General features: G+C 40.4%; 1 protein-coding gene across 1 annotated transcript in view; it reads right to left on the reverse strand.

Moving 5' to 3' along the window:
• Positions 1-20,912, reverse strand: part of LOC120920741 (probable ATP-dependent RNA helicase DDX60) — a 271,914-nt gene that overhangs the window by 120,065 nt on the left and 130,937 nt on the right. The window contains exons 21-24 of the mRNA XM_040332991.1: positions 3,914-4,047; positions 1,943-2,052; positions 1,601-1,705; positions 457-585 (exon numbers count right to left, since the gene is read on the reverse strand). Of these exons, the coding sequence (XP_040188925.1) occupies positions 457-585; positions 1,601-1,705; positions 1,943-2,052; positions 3,914-4,047 (478 nt within the window). The remainder of the gene's footprint in view (positions 1-456; positions 586-1,600; positions 1,706-1,942; positions 2,053-3,913; positions 4,048-20,912) is intronic.

Genomic DNA, 20,912 nt, shown 5'->3' on the forward strand with positions numbered 1-20,912 from the left:
TAGAAAAAAAAAACCCAGCGGTAATTAAATACCACCAAAAGAAAGCTCTAATAAAAAAAATATATATAAAAATGTAATTTGGGTACAGTGTAGTATGACCGCGCAATTGTCATTCAAAGCGCGTCAGCACTGAAAGCTGAAAAGTGGTTTGGGCAGGAGGGGGGTGCCCAGTAAGGAAGTGGTTAATGGGCTCAATGTTTGCAAACAATGGCAGTGTTTACAAAGTGTTCCGTACAATGCACATGTAATCGGAGCTGTTCAATGAAAGCTCCATCACAGTCATTCACAGACACTCTAGCCCCCAGTGTGTGCTTTCTGTGGCGCTATTTATAAATGGTGCTCCAGAAAATAACCTTTTTTTTTACAATGCCGAGATATTGAGATGGTAAACTGTTCCATCCTATAGGGTTTGTTTATCTTCCAAAGTCTAATGAAAAAATGATTGATAGAACTTACTTGTGCGCAATTTCCCTTTTCAATCCAGTCAACTAATTCGCTTTTAAGGGCCTCTTTATATTTTATCACATCATTTTTGGTGATTATTAATTTGTCCTTTAGGTGTATATTCTCTTCTGGATCCAAAGTCTTAACAAATAAATATTATAGTTAGTTTGATATAGCAAATATATTTTTTTGTGGCTAATGTAAAAATTTAAAATAGGCTACAAGGCATAAACTACTCAGTTTAAACATATTAAACTACAGTCTGAACATGTGAATACTCTAAAACTGCGCTAAGTGCTCAAAGAAAACCAAATCTACAGCTGCACTCAGGAAACATACTTTTACAGATGTCAAAAATGTTATGTCTCTTAATGATTACCAATTGTGAATAAAAGATCAAATCTAAAATGAAATATATAAACCATCAATACCACTAATAAAGATTAATTAATTAATACAAACAATATAATGTGTACATAAAATATCAAACTGTATGTGTGAAATAACACCATAAGTGAGAACAATTGCAGTCCATTAAAAAATATCTGTGTGTTCACCCGTGATCCCTTTGCTCTGTCACACACAGCTTCTTACAATAAAGACCCCAAATTGTAGATGGTCTGTGCAAAGCGTAGAAGCATGCAGACTTGCTGTGTTGAATTTCCAATGCAGAAACACAAGTCATATCGACAAAGGGTTGCACTGCTGGTGTTCTATCGATATGTGCCCGTGTGTTCCAACTTTCAGCAGCTGTATTTTCATATTTTTATGTGTCCTATTTAGTGTTTTTAGATGCTATTTATGCATACCTAATAAAATGTATACTGTTTTATATACTCTTAGTACTATACTTTTCCATATCCTGGTATTTTCCCTTGCCCACATTATCCCTGGGGCATCCTCTCCAATTTCTCTTAGTTTATTACCATAAGCTACCCTGTAAGATTTTTGGAAGCTAAGCATACTGTGAACTGGGAGGCTTCCCCCTAGCTTATTTTGCTCCATGATGATTGCAACTTGAAGTGTCCCATAGATTTACTCCTACTGCACATGTGGTGATATCATTGTACATCAGCCAAACTGAGTTCTTCAAGTCCAAAGACATGCATGGAAACTGCAGATATTACAATTAACTTAATACACTGATGTAATTTACCTTCATACTTGCACATGTTGGCCATACTTTTGCCATAGTGTCATATAGCTGTATGCATTCTCGAGGGGAACATGTAAGATCTTTTGGGATTCCATAGTTCTTTACCTATTTTTAGTAAACAAGTGTTTAGAAAATGATGTTTCATTCACTTACCGCCATGCATTTCATTAACATAAAATGATTATACGTTAAATTACAGGCATACTGATGGATTGATGGATAGCCAAGGACTCACTTTCATTGAATGGTATTTTCACTTCTCCAGAAAGAAAAAATACACAAGCAAAACTACTCAAACTGTTTGTTAAATGGGACATGAACGATAATTGTATTTATACTTACATGGTCTATGGTTAAAGCAGCAAATGGATGGTAATGCTCAGATGTAACGTTGGAATTTTGAACAGAACAAATATATGTTTCCAAGTCATTATATCTCTTGTCATAATGCACTAAACAAAAGACATATATAATAAATACAAAACAGTGACACTAATTTTACGTCAGAAACTTCAGTAAATCAAATGTAAAAACAAACTAGATTCAATAAAGATGTCCCTTACTTGCTTTGTCTCTCTGGCACCCAGGAACGTTAAATGACAGTGCTCAAAGAAATGTACACTATTAGTGCTACTAGGAATACAGAAATCAGTTGGATGCAACTGTCCAGGAAACTCATCCAATACCAACACCACACACCACATATTGACTAGACACAGAAAACAATCCCGATTATGAGTTTTGGGCAGACTCCAGTGGGTTAAATCATATGGCATGCTAATATTTGTGAGATTTGTCTGCATTTATTTGTTTACTTAAAACTGTCCCTGAGAGATATATAAAAAATTTGGTATTTGACTTGCCAGAACAAAAAAAAAAATATATATCAGTGAGGTTGGCCAGCAAGAGTGCTCAGACCTTCCCAAGTACAATCTAAAAAGCTAGAGTCATAAATAGTAATAGCACATAGTATATAATGCCAACTAGCAAAGGACATATGACCTTCTGAAAATGCTAGCCATCGCGCTGTCATGCTGATCTAATGGCTTCTGTACTTTGTGGCCACTGTAACAGACATATGCATGCTGCCTGGACAGTTATAATCTTCATGCAGGGAGGACTACAAGGAACTGCATGGCTTGTCACAATTGGATGTACCACATTGTATTCTGAGCTCAAAGGGTTAATTGGACAATGGTCTCTTTCACTGCTGAATGCTAATGTACCCTTTGCATAGCTAATGAGAACTCTCTTTTGTGTAGGTAACAGCCCCCTGTGAGGTGTATGCTGATAGGGATTATGTGTGAGTGATAATTGTTTTAAAGGTTAATTGAATTCTATTGTCTGATCAAGTTAAGTTTAGGAGCCAAAACTTCTAGCGGCTGATTGGCTCAAGGGAATGTCATTATTTCAAAGTATGTGTATTGAAGCCCCTCCTGGGTGGGGGGGGAGTGATTTGTTTCTGTACAGTTTGTAACCAGATATAAGGAGGTAAAATGTGGCATTAAAAGTCAGTCCTGCTTGACTCTGCAAACGTAGCCCGTCTCGTTTCTTGAAAGGGCGTTCGATGGGATATACCGGCGGTACCTGCATATCGCAGCTTGCCAGGGAAAAGGACGTCACCAACGGCTGAAACCCCCTCACTATCTGGGTAGCCGTTACAGCCACTGACAAGTGTGAGGCAAGTGAAGCCAAACTCTTGTTTGCATATGTGTTCTGGATCAGTAGCGTGGAGAATATGAAAGCCACTGTATTACCATGATAGCCAGGAAACTATCATTTGTAGAAAGGTCAGCAAAAACAGCTTATGTATTTCTTTCAGCATTGAAAAAATTTCCTTTCCTTCACACAAGAAATGGTATATATCAGTTCACTAGATAACGTAAAACATTTCCAAACAGTGATAAGTGTTCAAAATAGTTGTGGGAGCATCCATTTTTAAATAATTATCTCGAGTGTCGAGGCACAGAACAGAATTGCAAATTTAAATAGATGGCTCCAATATCACTGACTTTACCTGCTCAGTATTTGGCAATTGCAGTATTCTGCAATATTATGTGATTTTCATTGCCTGTACAAGGCAAGATCTTGCATCATGTATTGCAGAAATGCTTTATTTGGAAATGACATGACAAAGTGTTTAGTAAACTGTGTCTACTTTATATATGGTTTTCAGAACAAAATCCTATAACAGGCAGAGCAAACAAGGCCCATCACTCTACTATGTACAGACAAATGACACTGAACTAATGTTTATTGTCATATAATTAAATCATCACGTATAAATAAAAACCTTTGATTTACACAAATTACCTAATCGAACTCTGTAAGACTTCTTTTTTGTTTTTTGCAGTTTATTTTGTCTTCCTTTTTGAGGTGGATTTACCACAAGACTGTCTTCCCTTTCATCAATTTGCTGCCAGTAATGTTTGACTGATTGAAGCCACCTGAATAATAAATAATTCTTAGTTACAGTTACACATCAAATCTGTACAAAATACTAAAGAGTCTATTTATTAAAAATACAAATGGGCTTGCGAATATTTCAACATTTGTGCAAGCATAACAAATAATACCCAAAACATTTGTAACATGTTTAATACTTGGATAGCGTACCCCAGATGTATAACTCCAACCCCCTACTACACTTGAACCTCTCAAACTCTGTATATAACAAATTACACTTTACACAGATATGAAGAACATTTCTTAAAACAGAAGAAAAGGGACCCCACAATCAGGAGAGTGTCAGTGTTTGTAAGTCACCACATCCCTAAAGTTATGGAAAAAACATGGAATACCCCCTCAAGGGTGGGACTTTGTAAGTGACACAAACACGTGAATTAGTAGAAAAGTATATAACAAATGTATTTAAATAGTTCAAATCAGGACATCATTCAGTGTCCTAGCAAGAATAAAAGACCACATGCAAGTGGTGTACAGATCCTATTATATAAAACAATTAAACAGACATGAGACAAAAATTGGGTTGAACTAATGTTTGTCTCATGTCTGTTTAATTGTTTTATATAATAGGATCTGTACACCACTTGCATGTGGTCTTTTATCATTGCTAGGACACTGAATGATGTCCTGATTTGAACTATTTAAATACATTTGTTATATACTTTTCTACTAATTCACGTGTTTGTGTCACTTACAAAGTCCCACCCTTGAGGGGGTATTCCATGTTTTTTCCATTTCTTAAAACAGAAACAATCAAAATCCAGTACCCGTAATATATTTAAACTAGGTTGCCGATTTTGTAAGGCATCCCATAACCCCATTCAGATTGGGTATTACCCTTAATACTTAATTATCCCCAGCCGTGCAACACCGGCTCGGGGATACACATTACAGTTCCAAAATTAGTAATGCCTCCACAGACCCCAACCGCCACACCTTTATTCCTTTTAGCCACAAAAACCACAATCCAAATAAGTCAGGGAGGGAGGGCAGGAATTCTGTCTCTTCTGTGCTCCAGCACAGGTCTGCTGCGGTGTGTGTCTTGCACGTGTTCATCTCCAGCAGCCCCCCGCCTTCCTGAAGCCCAAAGCTAATCTCTGTAGGTGACCTCTACATACTCCCTTCTCCCTTATTAACATGAACCCCCTATTGACAATATATATTTGATATAGGATACAAACGCCCTGGGTAACCTCTATCACCACCGTGCCAATGAAAAAAAGTGAAATAAACTACAGCTGCTGCTTGGTGAATGAATATTTAAAACAGAAAAAATGTAACCCAAAATAGTCTAAATGAGATAAGAAAATTGCAGCGCTAATTTCTATAATAATGCTAAAATAATACAATAACATATACACTCAATAACACCTTGTGATCAGTGATATAAAGTCCATAACATAAATATCAAAACTGATGAATAAATTCCTTATTTCTGTGAATCTTCCACCACACCACCGCACTCACCAAATGGATTTGCCTTTCACTCTCGTGTTAGGCCCCATACACACGAGAGGATTTATCCGCAGATACGGTCCAGCGGACCGTATCCGCGGATAAATCCTCTCGAGGATTTCAGCAGATTTCTATGCGATGGCGTGTACACACCATCGCATTGAAATCCGCGCTGAAATCCTCTGGCGATGACGTGTCGCGCCGTCGCCGCTATTATGACGCGGCGACGGGCGCGACGCTGTCATATAAGGAATTCCACGCATGCGTCAAATCATTACGACGCGTGCGGGGAATCCCTTTGGACGGATGGATCCGGTGAGTCTGTACAGACGAGCGGATCCATCCGTGGGATCCGATTCCAGCAGATAGATATTCTGTGCATGTCGACAAATATTTATCTGCTGGAATTCGGAAATATCCGCGGATAAATATCCGCCGGAGTGTACACACCATAGAATCTATCCGCAGAAACCCATTCGATGGGATTTATCTGCGGATAGATTCTATTGTGTGTATGGGGCCTTAGGCTAAATCACTTGTGTATGATCCCACAAATGGAAAAACTAATCTCAGCTGGATCACCGTTATATTTTCTCACTAATGTACATAAAAACAAAAGAAGTGCTCCAATAGTGTAAAATTGTACCACCAGTTTAATTTAAAATCACAGCAACACTTCATTCATTAAACTCACACGTAAAACATTAAAATTCAGCTTCAAAAAAACATCACAGTAAACATCAGTGTTTAGTTGGCTCTGCAGTGCTAGGCGGTCACGGCGGACCTGAGGTGTGTGCTCAGTTGTTAAAGGCTCACCACACTCCAGATTTCCGACTCCCAGTAGCGGCAAGTTGTCTAAACAGCAGCGGCATCTCTAGTCAGTGAAGCTGACTTTTAATGTTTTACATGTGAGTTTAATGAATGAATTGTTGCTGTGATTTTGAATTAAACTGGTGGTACAATTTTACACTATTGGAGCACTTCTTTTGTTTTCATGTACATTATTGAGAAAATATCACAGTGATCCAGCTGAGATTCGTTTGTCCATTTGTGGGATCATACACAAGCGATTTAGCCTAAGGCCCCATACACACGATAGAATCCATGCGCTTGAATTTATCCGCGGATCGGTTTCAGCGGATCGGCGGATTTATCTGTTGGTCCGCCGGCACGTACACACTAGCGTATAAAAATCCCCGCGAACCAGAACGTATGCAACGTAAACCACGTAAGACGTCACTATAAAGGGGAAGACGAAAGTCAACGGCGCCGCCCTCTGTTCCGCTTTTCTAGTTCCGTGTTACAGCGTTCTAGTGAAGGTTTGGTTAGAGCCGATTCGTGCTTTTCAGTCTCCGCGTTTTGACAGGTGGTATTCTTGGTTTCAGTGCGTGTGCTTGCGGGTTTGCAGTTGGCATTCGGGCACAGGCTTTCAGCACTTTTCCGCGTACTGTGCGCTCATATCTGTGTGTCGTGCGGGCTTAGCAGGTTGTGCTGGATTTGGGGGTGCTTTCTGTTGGAGTGTGTTCTTGACTGACCAGCTGGCCGGTTTGAATCCATGATGGAGCAGCATCGTCGATTCTCGCGAATTGGTGGTGTTTATGGGTTTGCTTATGGACAGGCTCAGCGAATCAGTTGTTTGGGCAGGAACACTGGGAGGAGGCGTTTCTGGACCAAGAATTGGTTGCGCCAGCGTGACCATTTTTCTCATATGCCTCTGCTTAGGGAACTCCAGGAGAATAATCCTGATGATTTTCGGAATTTTCTCCGCATGACGGACCCCGTATTCAACCGTCTGCTGGAACTTCTGTCCCCCTATATCACGAGGCAGGACACTGTGATGCGCGAAGCCATCACGGCCAAGCAGAGGCTTATTGCCACGTTGCGGTACCTGGCGACTGGGAGGAGCCTGCAGGACCTCAAGTTCTCGACAGGCATCTCTCCCCAGGCGCTTGGGGTCATCATACCGGAGACGTGTACTGCCATCATACATGTTCTGCAGGAGGAGTATATTAAGGTAAGTTCCCTAATTTTAACATCACAATGGTTTTTTTTAAATGTGTGAGAAAGTCTAATATTTTTTTCTTCCCTAATAACCATGAGATTGTAATCTGCTGTGTGTGGGATGTTCCCTTTTCTCCCCATGCATGTTGTTAACCTTTACCCGTTTTTTTTTTGGGGCCTACCTGCATATTTTGTCCTTACCCACCATAAACCTGTCCAGCATGCTTTGCTAGGCCCAAACCCACCTAGCCAATTTTTGAATTTTGGCTAATCAATTGTAGCTCTGCCCCCCCCCCTCCTCTCCCCCGAAATTAGTTTATTGCTCTATCATCAGAGGGATGTGGAGTCTGATAATTAAGTGGGCCTATATTGTTTTAACTAAATACTCACTTCACAATGATTGTATGAAATTAGAATCCTGATGTTGAAGTTGCACAATGATGGTTTTTGTATTGTGATTGCAATGTTTATCTGATAAATTACTAATAAAAAATGTTTTGTTTGTCCCCACAGCTACCCTCCACACCACAGGAATGGCAGTCTGTGGCTTCCCAATTTGCCCAGCGTTGTGATTTTCCGAACTGCGGTGGAGCAATAGATGGGAAGCACGTCCGCATTGTGCCCCCACCCCACTCGGGGTCCTACTATTTTAACTACAAGGGTTTTCATAGTATCGTGTTGATGGCGGTGGTGTCGGCACAGTATGAGTTTCTCTATGTGGACGTGGGGAAGAACGGCCGGCTGTCAGATGGGGGAGTGTTCTCACGGACTGAATTCTATGATCGTCTCCAAACTGGTGATCTGGCATTGCCACCAGATGAAGATAATGTAGAAGGACTTCCGTTTGTGTTCCTAGCGGACGAAGCTTTCGGGCTTGGACCTCACCTAATGCGTCCTTTTCCCCTGAGGACTCTCACCTACGAGAGGAGGGTGTTCAATTATCGGTTGTCCAGAGCTCGGAGGGTAGTCGAGAATGCCTTTGGAATTCTCACCAACCGGTTCCGCCTGTTCCTGACAGCTATACATCTGGCGGAATATAAATTGAACAACGTTGTATTTGCCTGCTGCATTTTGCACAACTTTTTACGCAGGCATTCCCAGACGTACCTACCCGACAGCGTTTCTGAGGCAAGACTACTCTCAGATCCTCTCCCTGGGCTGGACACTGGTCGCGCTGGCATTGGCACCCCATCTGCTCGTGAGGTACGCGACAAATATGTTGAGTACTTCATGGGTCGGGGGGCCATTGCTATGCCAGATGATATTACTTTCTAATTCGGCCCCCAAAAGAAAGGAATATTCACAGAACTAATAAATAATTAGACCATTGGACTTTATACAGTTGTTTGTCATTACTGCTTTTTCTCTTTTTATCTGTCTTCCTGGTTTGCACCAAAAATAGTGCAGTTCTAGTGCCAAATGTAGGGTTCAGGTTTTAGTAAATAAACACAATTGCACATTATTCACTCATCTCCAAACTGGGTATCCAGCATATAAAAGAAGAAAGCCACTCATTGTTTGGTTTTTGGAAAAGCTTTTTTTATTTTGAGCTTTTTCATTTTCCTTGCTTACTCAAATTTTTACTAACAAACATGTCAACTTTGAGTTTTTGCAAGGATTTTTTTTGTTATATTTTTTTTTTTTTTTTTTTTTTACAATCATTATTCTCCTATATTTTTCAAGTTCACCAACAATGTATTTCAATTTTACATTTTTCACACAAATAGAATATTTCACAAATGTAAACTTAACAGAATTTTTGTGTGTGAATTTTTGAAACCAATATTTTTTTTTTTTTAGAAAACATTTTTTTTTTGTTTTTTGGTATTATTGCTCAAATCTTGGTCCAATTTTTTGGACATATTTTTCACCCAACTTTTTTAGTGAAACTTTGAATATTTTGAAAGGTTTATTCTTAAAAATCTTCTATTTCACTATATTTTTTTTTTATAATTTATTTAATATTTTATTTAATTTTAGAAAATTTTAAATAAAAATTTAGAAAATTTTCTTTTTTTAATTTTTAATTTAATTTTAATAATTTTTTTTTGTATTTTTCTGGCTTTTTGATTGAAGCCTTTTTTTTATAAAACATATAAAATGTGTAAAAAATATAAAAGACAAATGTGTCACTTTTACATTCCAGTCATGGTGTGAGTTCACACCTGAACACGCCAAAATTTGAAGATGCAGACACAAATCGCCAAATGTCAGTTCAACAACATATAAACACCGACAAAGGGCGACATGTGCTATCTGCCATCATGAGTGATCAATGTCTGTGTTATGTGGGAGCAAACCCTTCCTCAAAAACTACTTGAGAATCGAGGAGGGGGTTGTACCCACAAAGCACAGATAATCAAGATTCTGTGATGGCAGATAGCACATGTTGCCACACTGTGTGTGCATCTTCAAATTTTGGCGTATTGCTGATTCACAAAATAAAACTGGTTGGGGGATGGGCGGGTGGGGGGGGGGGGGTGTTCAGTCTTTGACCCGGCCCATCATGTCAATGATGTTTTTATAGTTCTGTTCTATCCCGATCATTTTTTGGCGCATAGTTTTCAGCTCGGTGCAGCACTCTAAAAAGTATGTTTTTACATTCTGTTCCATGAGAAGCAGTCTTTGGCGCATGTTGTCCATCTCACTGCTGCACTCCATCACTTGCTGTATAATGATTCCAGCACTGGCGGCAGAAAAATGATGACCAACATCTTCATCCCCTACAAAATGAAGCCAAAAAAATACTATGTGAGAAAAAGCCTGTCTAGATCTATATAGGGTTGCCACCTCATCCCTTTAAACCAGAACACATATTAATTTAACAGGTTCTGTGGCTGATTAAGGTGGTAATTAAACTCATCTGGTGCCATATCAGCATTACACTAGCCACAGAACATGTGTAATCCATATGTGTTTTGGAATAAAGGGATGAGGTGGCAAGCCTATCTACATCTGTTTTTCCATATCAAGCTGGTGTGACACTGACCTGATGGTGTGCTCCTTCCAACCTCCACATCTTCGACATCTTGAATCACTCCTCCTTCTTGCACCACTTCCCCATCATCCTCCACGACTCCTCCTTCCATCAATCCACCATCTTCTAAATTGCAAAACTCCTCCTCATCAAATTCCCCTTCCTCATCCACAAGTACCAGATCCAAGATGACTCCATCTTCCTCTCTTCTTTGCATATCCTCCTCCTCCTCCACATCCTCCTCTCTTCCTTGCACATCCTCCTCCTCCTCCACATCTTCCTCTCTTCCTTGCACATCCTCCTCCTCCTCCACATCTTCCTCTCTTCCTTGCACATCCTCCTCCTCCTCCTCCACATCCTCCTCTCTTCCTTCCACATCCTCCTCCTCCACATCCTCCTCTCTTCCTTCCACATCCTCCTCCTCCTCCACATGGCGAGATGTTTGATGTTGGCCTTGTCTGACCCTCTCAGCCTCCTCAAACTGCAGGCGTCTTCTTTCCCCTAAATAAACAAAGAAAAAAAGGTATACTCATCAACACACAGATATTGTAGAGCAGAAATCGCATACATTGCTTTATTAAGGAAGAGGCTTTTTTTTGGGGCTAAATTGTGTCTTTTCCCCCCCACTCAAAAATTGGGGATGACTTCTATGGCAAGCTCTGATTCGGGCCCTTTTTAGCGAAGTGACACACATGGATGTCCCCCCCTTAAATTTTAACACGGAGACCATACAAATTACAATCTTAATATTTAGGTGGAGACACAGGTGCTCTGGATTACAGATATGAAAACACCAGCTTAGTAGCACTGTTGGCATTACACAGTCTTGGATTTGCATTTTCCACAACTCTATTTGTACACAATGTTTACAAACCATGTTTTTGGCCAGAGAGGCATGTCCAGGTGTTTTGTTCCTGGGCCAACATCGTATTTGGGAGAAATAAGCTGATGTCAACGATGTTTACTATTAACAGTCGTTGCCCAAGCAAAATGTTTGTGAAAAACACCTTCTATTTCAACATGAGCTCAGAAGTACAACCAGGCCAAGGAGACAGATGTAGAAATTTACCTGACCAAGCTAAAAATCTAAAAAGGTTTCCCCCCCCCCAAATAATAAATTTAACTTACTTTTCTTTAATATTTTTTTGATCCTCTTGTACTGATGTGGCTCCCTCAGTTTCAAATCAGACCACCGCTTCCGTAGCTGCTCCTTGGACCTGGTGATCCCAAACATTCTCTTCATTCTTCTTGCCACCTTCTCCATTATTTTCCCCTTTCTGCGGTTGGGGGTCTTGTATGGCCCATATTGGCCATCATAGTCCTTCCTCCGCATTATATCCACAAACTCTATCATTTCCTCAAAAGCCATATTAGTGGCCTTATACCGTTTTGGACGGGATCGGGACGTTCCTGCCTCTGTCCCCTCACTTCTGGCCTGAGAGCTCCGTGCATGCTCGCCTGTCATCGCCATCTTTCATCCCCACAGAGATTAGGGGCGTGGAAACCAGGAAATGTCCCGTCATGGGCGTGTACGAGGGCGGCGGTTCATGCATACGCGGAGTGTAGAGAATGAATAAGACGTAATTATGTAGGTTACGCGGAGATTATTCGCTCGTTTCACAGAAGTTACATAGTTCACGCCATATTTTTTGAGTTAACATTGATTAGGGGGCATGGCAAAGGTGACGAAGGCGGGGTGTCACGCACACGCGGAATGTATAGAAGGGAAGCCACGTGGTTACGTACGTTACGCGGAGATGATTATAACATTTGACCGAAGTTACACACTTAACGCCATATTTTGTGAGTTAACATTGATTAGGGGGCATGGCAAAGGTGACGAAGGCGGGGTGTCACGCATACGCGGAGTGTATAAAAGGGAACCTACGTGGTTACGTACGTTACGCAGAGATTATTTCAAGGTGCTTCACGAGGAGCTAGAGATAATAAGGTAAGAAAAATGGAACATGGGATCAGCAGAGGCCTAAAAAATATAGAGCCATGGGATTGGGGTTTGGTCTGTTGTTTGCACCCTTTTAACGCTACTTATGTTTCCTGTGTCCCCAAAACGGTAATTCCTTCTCACAATGCTTTCACACATCACTTTAATCTAGATGTGAAGAATGCTCTACGTATTTGTAGTTTTTGCCAGGTGTATTGTGATCATGCAAGTATTGTTCTGTGTTGGTTGGCCAGAGGTTAGTATGTGAAGTGTATTTCTATGTCAGGAATGATGAGGGGCATGCTAGGTACACATGAAATAGTGCCTTGAGGAATGGTCAAAATATCAAAAATGGAGGATGGTTAGAGATGACACGTATTTAGCAAACTTGATTCCAAAATGGTCTGCATGTGAAATAATTGGTGGTCACAACAATGGGGCAGAGCTGGCCAGCATTTTAGCTGCAGGAGACACTGTGTTTGCATAGTACTTTATAAATCTGGGGCCACATATTATTACAATGTGAATGCTGTGCATTTTTTAATGATTATTTATTTTTGTTTTAACAGTGTGTTAATTTTGAGTCTTGAAAAAAAAACATCAAAAAAAAAAAAATGGACCAGATTGTGGGCCAAGAAGCAATAAGTCGCCTTATTGCAAAGTATCGGGAGACGCCCCTACTTTGGGATAGCAGACACCCCCTCTATAAAAGTCGGGCGCGCCGAAGGACAACACTTGCTGAGATTGCAACATATATGCAGACATGGGTTCCCGACTGCACAGGCCACATAGTCAAGAACAAAATGAACAACCTGAGGGCCGCATTCCGCACAAAAAGAAAACAACTACGGGAGCAACGATCAGGAGCAGCAGCAAGCGAGTCCGCGGAGCCAAGTCTGTGGTACTACCAGGAGCTTGAGTTTTTGGGGGATCAAATGGATGGCCGGCGATCAATGTCAAGCCTTCCTCCCAGACAGCAGGGCAGCAGACCTTCCACGGATCACCGTAGACAGGAGGAGAACAGTGAGGGGCTGGCTGGCATGCGTCCAGATCTTCGACTGAGCACTTCTTCTGATGAGGTAGAGTATTTTACACCAAATTTTTGTGCTGCTAATTATGGTTTAATTCTTGAGTTGATATTGTAAGCACAAAAGAAAAAATGGCCTAGGAAAGTCGTGGTCAGAAAAATAGGGGTCCTGGATGACAAGTGCAGGGATCAGAAGGAGAGTAGATTAAAGATTAAAGTAAGATAAAACAAACCAGTCTAGAGCATGAAAATGTGTGTGATTTGCTGGTGTCAAATTGTAAAAAATTTCCCTTTTTTGCCACAGGAAGAAGTGACCAGCCTGGATTTGACGGCTACTGAGCCCGAGATGCATGCCAGCCAGGAGGAAGGGGTCATTGGCAGCCAGGAGGAGGAGGCCGGGCCAAGCACTAGTCAGGAGGGCCCCAGGCCCAGGGCTAGCACAAGCACGCATGTCCCTCCCCCCCAGGTCAGGCAAGCAGGCCTAATGAGGCGCAGGAGGGAAGTTGAGGATAGGAGCCTCGAGATGATCAGGGAGGCGAGCGCCATAATGAGGGCCCCCCTGACCCGCACTGAGGCCTACAGTGCCTATGTGGCACACGAACTATCAACAGGGGGGGAGGAAGATCAGAGGCGTGCCAGGAACCTATTTAATAAGGTCATTTTATGGATGCAGAGGGGCTGGCTGACCGATGACACCGAGCTCAGTGACCCGGCCCATCCTGCCCAACATCTGTTACCTCCTCCTGCTGCCACATCCTCCCCATCTGCAAGAGGCCGTTTCCGGATCCGTGGAAGATCTGCTGCAAGGAGGGTTACAAGGAACAGGAGAAGATGATTCCCGGCCTTCCATTTGATCCCCCAAAAACTTTTTGCTTTTTGGACTACCACAGCCTGGGCTCCATTGGCTCACTTGCTGCTGCTCCTGGTTTTTGTTTTTTGTGGTTGTTCTCTTTAGTTGTCGGTATGCGGTCCTCAAGGTTTGCCAGTTTGTCCTTGACTATGTTGCCTGTGCAGTCTGGAACACAAGTCTGCATGTATGTTGCTATCTCAGCAAGTGCTGCCCTTCTAGTTATTTTTGTGGTGAATTATGTTTAAAATAAATGGTGATTTTATTTTCTGAAATACCTTGTCTATTGTGTTTTTACACTGTGTTGATTAGGCATGAAACATTTTTGGTAATATGTGTCATTTAGAAAGGACACCAACTCCTTGGGGGGGGGGACATTTGGTGTACCAACTTGGTGAAACCCAAAAGGAAAAACACAGGCATAACAAAAATGGTGACATAACCTCACCCAAAAAAAAATATGTGCAAGAAAAAACAATGGTGCCATAAATTGCACAAAGAAAAAAAAAAAAAAAAATGTGCAAGAAAAAACAATGGTGCCATAAATTGCACAAAGAAAAAAAAATAAAGAAAAAAATGTGCAAGAAAAAACAATGGTGCCATAAATTGCACAAAAAAAAAAAACTAAATAAAAAAATGTGCAAGAAAAAACAATGGTGCCATAAATTACACAAAGAAAAAAAAATAAATAAAAAAATGTGCAAGAAAAAACAATGGTGCCATAAATTACACAAAGAAAAAAAAAAAAAAAAAAAATGTGCAAGAAAAAACAATGGTGCCATAAATTGCACAAAGAAAAAAAAATGTGCAAGAAAAAACAATGGTGCCATAAATTGCACAAAGAAAAAAAAATAAAGAAAAAAATGTGCAAGAAAAAACAATGGTGCCATAAATTGCACAAAGAAAAAAAAAAAAATAAACACCAAAAAAAAAAAAACATTGCATTTAAAAATAAACCAAAAAACATAGACATGTGGAGGACTAAAATAAAGTTACAACATCTGGATAGATAGCATCAGCAAGAGAACGGGTTTATTCTAGCGAGAGAACGCAGAAAAAAAAAGAGGCAAGAAACGACACAATAGAGCTTTAAAAGGACGAATGTGCCATATCACAAACAAACGAGAGTTTTACCTGAACGAGTGCTCCCATCCCCTTATTTCGTCTGAGCATGCGCGGGATTTTTATCCGCGGATATTGTGTACTAACCAACGGATATATCCGTCGGATAGCTTCACAGCAGATATATTTGTTAAGCATGTCAGCAAATATTTGATCTGCTGAAAAGCGATTCGACGGAAAAATATCCGCGGATAATTATCCGCTGGAGTGTACACACCATAGAATCTATCCGCTGAAACCCATTTGCACGGATTTATCCGCGGATGGATTCTATCGTGTGTATGGGGCCTCACACGAGAGTGAAAGGCAAATCCATTTGTTGAGTGCGTTTTTCAGAGGGGAGTTATCACAGCACGGTGGTGTTGTGGAATATTCACAGAAATAAGGAATTTTTTCATCAGTTTTAATATTTATGTTATAGACGTTATATCACTCATCATGTGGTGTTATTGAGTTTATACGTTATTGTATTATTTTAGCATTATTATAGAAATTAGCGCATGAACCCCCTATTGCCTGCTATGCCCTGTCCCTCCTATCATGAGGCCCTATGCCTATTTTTTTTTTGCTTCAGGCCTGTCTTGGCTAGGGTACCCCAGATGTATAACTCCAACCCCCTACAACACTATAACAAATTACATGTGACACCGATCTGCAGAAAATTGTCAGTTTGGCCATTTTATTAACAAATGAACAATAACATTTCTTAAAACAGAAACAATCAAAATCCAGTGAGAATAAGAATCTATAAAATTAATGAACTGAAGTTCAAAAGATAAACAGCGCTAATAGAGTAGGTAAAATGACCAGCTCCAAGAACATGTAATATCCCAGTGAGCTCAGGTGTTGTGCAGGGATTTCAGAACTAGAGTGTATGTGCACCTAACATCTCCAGAGTGATAAACCCTGTATGTGGGAAGAAGAACACTCCTTAAAAGGGTGAAAGCTTGCCACTGTGAAGCAAAACAAATAGTAATGCAAAAACTCACGCCAACTGGTTCTCCAGGTATTGTAAAGGCAGAGCACTTCTTAGCCAGTTGTCATGAAAGATAAAACCAAAACAAGCAGATAATAGTGTAATGTGTCTAAAATGATTCAAACTGGCAAAGTAAGTAGGTGACCATTAGTGAATGCCCGTACAAAAATGACTGTAAAAATGAACATAAGTAAAGCAAAGGTTTCACCGCTTCTCCAATCCTCCAGGGGCCGCGCGTGTGCTGTATGGTGTCAGCTGTAGCGAGATCCGTATGGTGGTTTAGTGGAGCGCAGTGGAACGCAGGTCTGTATCCGGGTGTTGCGTCGCTGTAGCCACGCCCTGACGCGTTTCGTCACTTCCGACTTCGACAGAGGGCGTGGCTACACAGCGCAGTCACTCTCCCTTTGTACTCCGTCAGCGGAGGCTATTGGATGAGCTCTGACCGTCCTCCGGTGCTGATTGGTGCCAATACTGACCGGATGGACAGCGCGACTTCAGCCTCGCTGAGTGGAGTTTAATAGGGGGAAGGTGAAGCACCAGGAAATAAGCCACTGCTGTATTTTAATATGGTCATAGACCGGGGGCTATGCATCAAACGCCTGGCCACAGTGGACAAAAGCGATCGTTTGTAAACGATCACTACAAGCGATAGTGAATGCAATTATCATATAATAAAGATGATGGTAAAATCATTATAGGAAAACGAGGATTAAAAAGGACTGTTCTATGTATGGGTACTATATCAACCAATCACACGTATTGTGGGCGTTTCTTAGTGACGCATCGGACCATACAGTGTTATGTGACGGCTAAAGCAGATACTTTTAATGATCTACTTATGAGAGATATACATTTGTAAAAAACTATCATAGGGGTGTTCACATTATGGTGTAGTATTAGACAAACTGCAGGAGGTATCAAAAAAAAATATATATATAACTATTCTGGTAATCTCTTGTTCAATCACAGAGCACAAACATTGAAAAAATGCACAGTAGTGCACTACTTAATAAGAGCGGCACATATATGTGCATTTGATGAGATAAAGTCAGAAGTTATTTTATGCCATATGCAAAAGAGAGTGCCCAAATTTCTTAGTGAGAGTTATATATTCAATGTGGGAGTAATATATAAAAAAGTTTAAGGTATGGTTGTGCCAATGCATATATGGTCATGGACGGAGGGATTGTATCCTTACACACATATCTTATGTAGGATATTTCTTCCGAAGATTTCTGACCTATGGGAGGACTGATATTTGCGAAAGGGACATATCATATATTATACAAAGGCTGTGCCGACTTGATAATAATGGGGCACTTATGCGGAGGTATGTGAGCAGCGAACTCAATGGACGGAGGCTATTGTTTAAAATTAGTATTAATACAACAAAGAGACTGTTGTTAAAAACTAATACTACAGAGAGACCCATAAAGGGGTTCATGGAGACGAATAATAACATGTTAAAACATTAAAATACTCAAAAAATTAATTTTTGATATTAAAATATTAAAATGTTAAGACATTAAGAGATATTAAAAAATATTAAAAAATATTAAAAAATATATTAAAAAGATCAAAAATGGGCGGAGACCGATATATAAAAGGCAAGTCCAGTAAAATGGGAGTTGATGATGAAAGGTACGGTAAAACGGTGGATACACAAAGAGATAATAAAAAGAGCTAAAAGAAATTTTTTGGCTGCTAATGAATGCAAAAGGGCAATGGTTGTTCCGTAAAGATCAAAAGTCACTAATAAAACAATTGATGTCGAGATCCACATTTAACCCTTTTGGCACCAATGTGCCGGCCAAGTATATCCATTCCGTTTCTTTTTTGGAAAGTTCTCTTACGTGGTTACATCCTCTCCAAGTGGCTTCTACATGTTCAACTCCCCAAAACTTGAGACCAGCCGGGTTGCTATTGTGAAACAGTTTAAAGTGAAGAGAAACATTGTGATCCTTATACCCAAGTTTAATGTTAGCAACGTGCTCCGCAATTCTTATTCTGAGTTTTCGAAACGGAATGGATATACTTGGCCGGCACATTGGTGCCAAAAGGGTTAAATGTGGATCTCGACATCAATTGTTTTATTAGTGACTTTTGATCTTTACGGAACAACCATTGCCCTTTTGCATTCATTAGCAGCCAAAAAATTTCTTTTAGCTCTTTTTATTATCTCTTTGTGTATCCACCGTTTTACCGTACCTTTCATCATCAACTCCCATTTTACTGGACTTGCCTTTTATATATCGGTCTCCGCCCATTTTTGATCTTTTTAATATATTTTTTAATATTTTTTAATATTTTTTAATATCTCTTAATGTCTTAACATTTTAATATTTTAATATCAAAAATTAATTTTTTGAGTATTTTAATGTTTTAACATGTTATTATTCGTCTCCATGAACCCCTTTATGGGTCTCTCTGTAGTATTAGTTTTTAACAACAGTCTCTTTGTTGTATTAATACTAATTTTAAACAATAGCCTCCGTCCATTGAGTTCGCTGCTCACATACCTCCGCATAAGTGCCCCATTATTATCAAGTCGGCACAGCCTTTGTATAATATATGATATGTCCCTTTCGCAAATATCAGTCCTCCCATAGGTCAGAAATCTTCGGAAGAAATATCCTACATAAGATATGTGTGTAAGGATACAATCCCTCCGTCCATGACCATATATGCATTGGCACAACCATACCTTAAACTTTTTTATATATTACTCCCACATTGAATATATAACTCTCACTAAGAAATTTGGGCACTCTCTTTTGCATATGGCATAAAATAACTTCTGACTTTATCTCATCAAATGCACATATATGTGCCGCTCTTATTAAGTAGTGCACTACTGTGCATTTTTTCAATGTTTGTGCTCTGTGATTGAACAAGAGATTACCAGAATAGTTATATATATATATTTTTTTGATACCTCCTGCAGTTTGTCTAATACTACACCATAATGTGAACACCCCTATGATAGTTTTTTACAAATGTATATCTCTCATAAGTAGATCATTAAAAGTATCTGCTTTAGCCGTCACATAACACTGTATGGTCCGATGCGTCACTAAGAAACGCCCACAATACGTGTGATTGGTTGATATAGTACCCATACATAGAACAGTCCTTTTTAATCCTCGTTTTCCTATAATGATTTTACCATCATCTTTATTATATGATAATTGCATTCACTATCGCTTGTAGTGATCGTTTACAAACGATCGCTTTTGTCCACTGTGGCCAGGCGTTTGATGCATAGCCCCCGGTCTATGACCATATTAAAATACAGCAGTGGCTTATTTCCTGGTGCTTCACCTTCCCCCTATTAAACTCCACTCAGCGAGGCTGAAGTCGCGCTGTCCATCCGGTCAGTATTGGCACCAATCAGCACCGGAGGACGGTCAGAGCTCATCCAATAGCCTCCGCTGACGGAGTACAAAGGGAGAGTGACTGCGCTGTGTAGCCACGCCCTCTGTCGAAGTCGGAAGTGACGAAACGCGTCAGGGCGTGGCTACAGCGACGCAACACCCGGATACAGACCTGCGTTCCACTGCGCTCCACTAAACCACCATACGGATCTCGCTACAGCTGACACCATACAGCACACGCGCGGCCCCTGGAGGATTGGAGAAGCGGTGAAACCTTTGCTTTACTTATGTTCATTTTTACAGTCATTTTTGTACGGGCATTCACTAATGGTCACCTACTTACTTTGCCAGTTTGAATCATTTTAGACACATTACACTATTATCTGCTTGTTTTGGTTTTATCTTTCATGACAACTGGCTAAGAAGTGCTCTGCCTTTACAATACCTGGAGAACCAGTTGGCGTGAGTTTTTGCATTACTATTTGTTTTGCTTCACAGTGGCAAGCTTTCACCCTTTTAAGGAGTGTTCTTCTTCCCACATACAGGGTTTATCACTCTGGAGATGTTAGGTGCACATACACTCTAGTTCTGAAATCCCTGCACAACACCTGAGCTCACTGGGATATTACATGTTCTTGGAGCTGGTCATTTTACCTACTCTATTAGCGCTGTTTATCTTTTGAACTTCAGTTCATTAATTTTATAGATTCTTATTCTCATATCTTTTAAACGGGTTCTCCCGTTTAATTTAAATAGCAGCTTGTTTCACCTATACACCATTTTCATCACTTGGTGTGTGGTTTCCATTATTGGTATCTTTTACACACTTTCTAATAGTCACTTGGAAGGGTTCTCTAACGCCCCCTAGCGCCGGCTGTGCAATATTAGGCCTACATATTGCACTCTCCTCTTTTAAATCAAAATCCAGTACCCGTAATATATCTAAACTAGGTTGCCGATCTTGGGAGGCATCCCATAACCCCATTCAGATTGGGTATCACCTTTAACACTTCATTATTCCCAGCCATACAACACCAGCTCGGAGACAAACACACTTCACTTAACTATCGCCAGCCATGAAACACCGACTCGGGGACAAACATTGCAGCTCCAAAATTGGTAATG

Source organism: Rana temporaria, chromosome 1 (genome assembly GCF_905171775.1).
Source record: "Rana temporaria chromosome 1, aRanTem1.1, whole genome shotgun sequence".
In the NCBI taxonomy this organism is placed as follows: domain Eukaryota; kingdom Metazoa; phylum Chordata; class Amphibia; order Anura; family Ranidae; genus Rana; species Rana temporaria.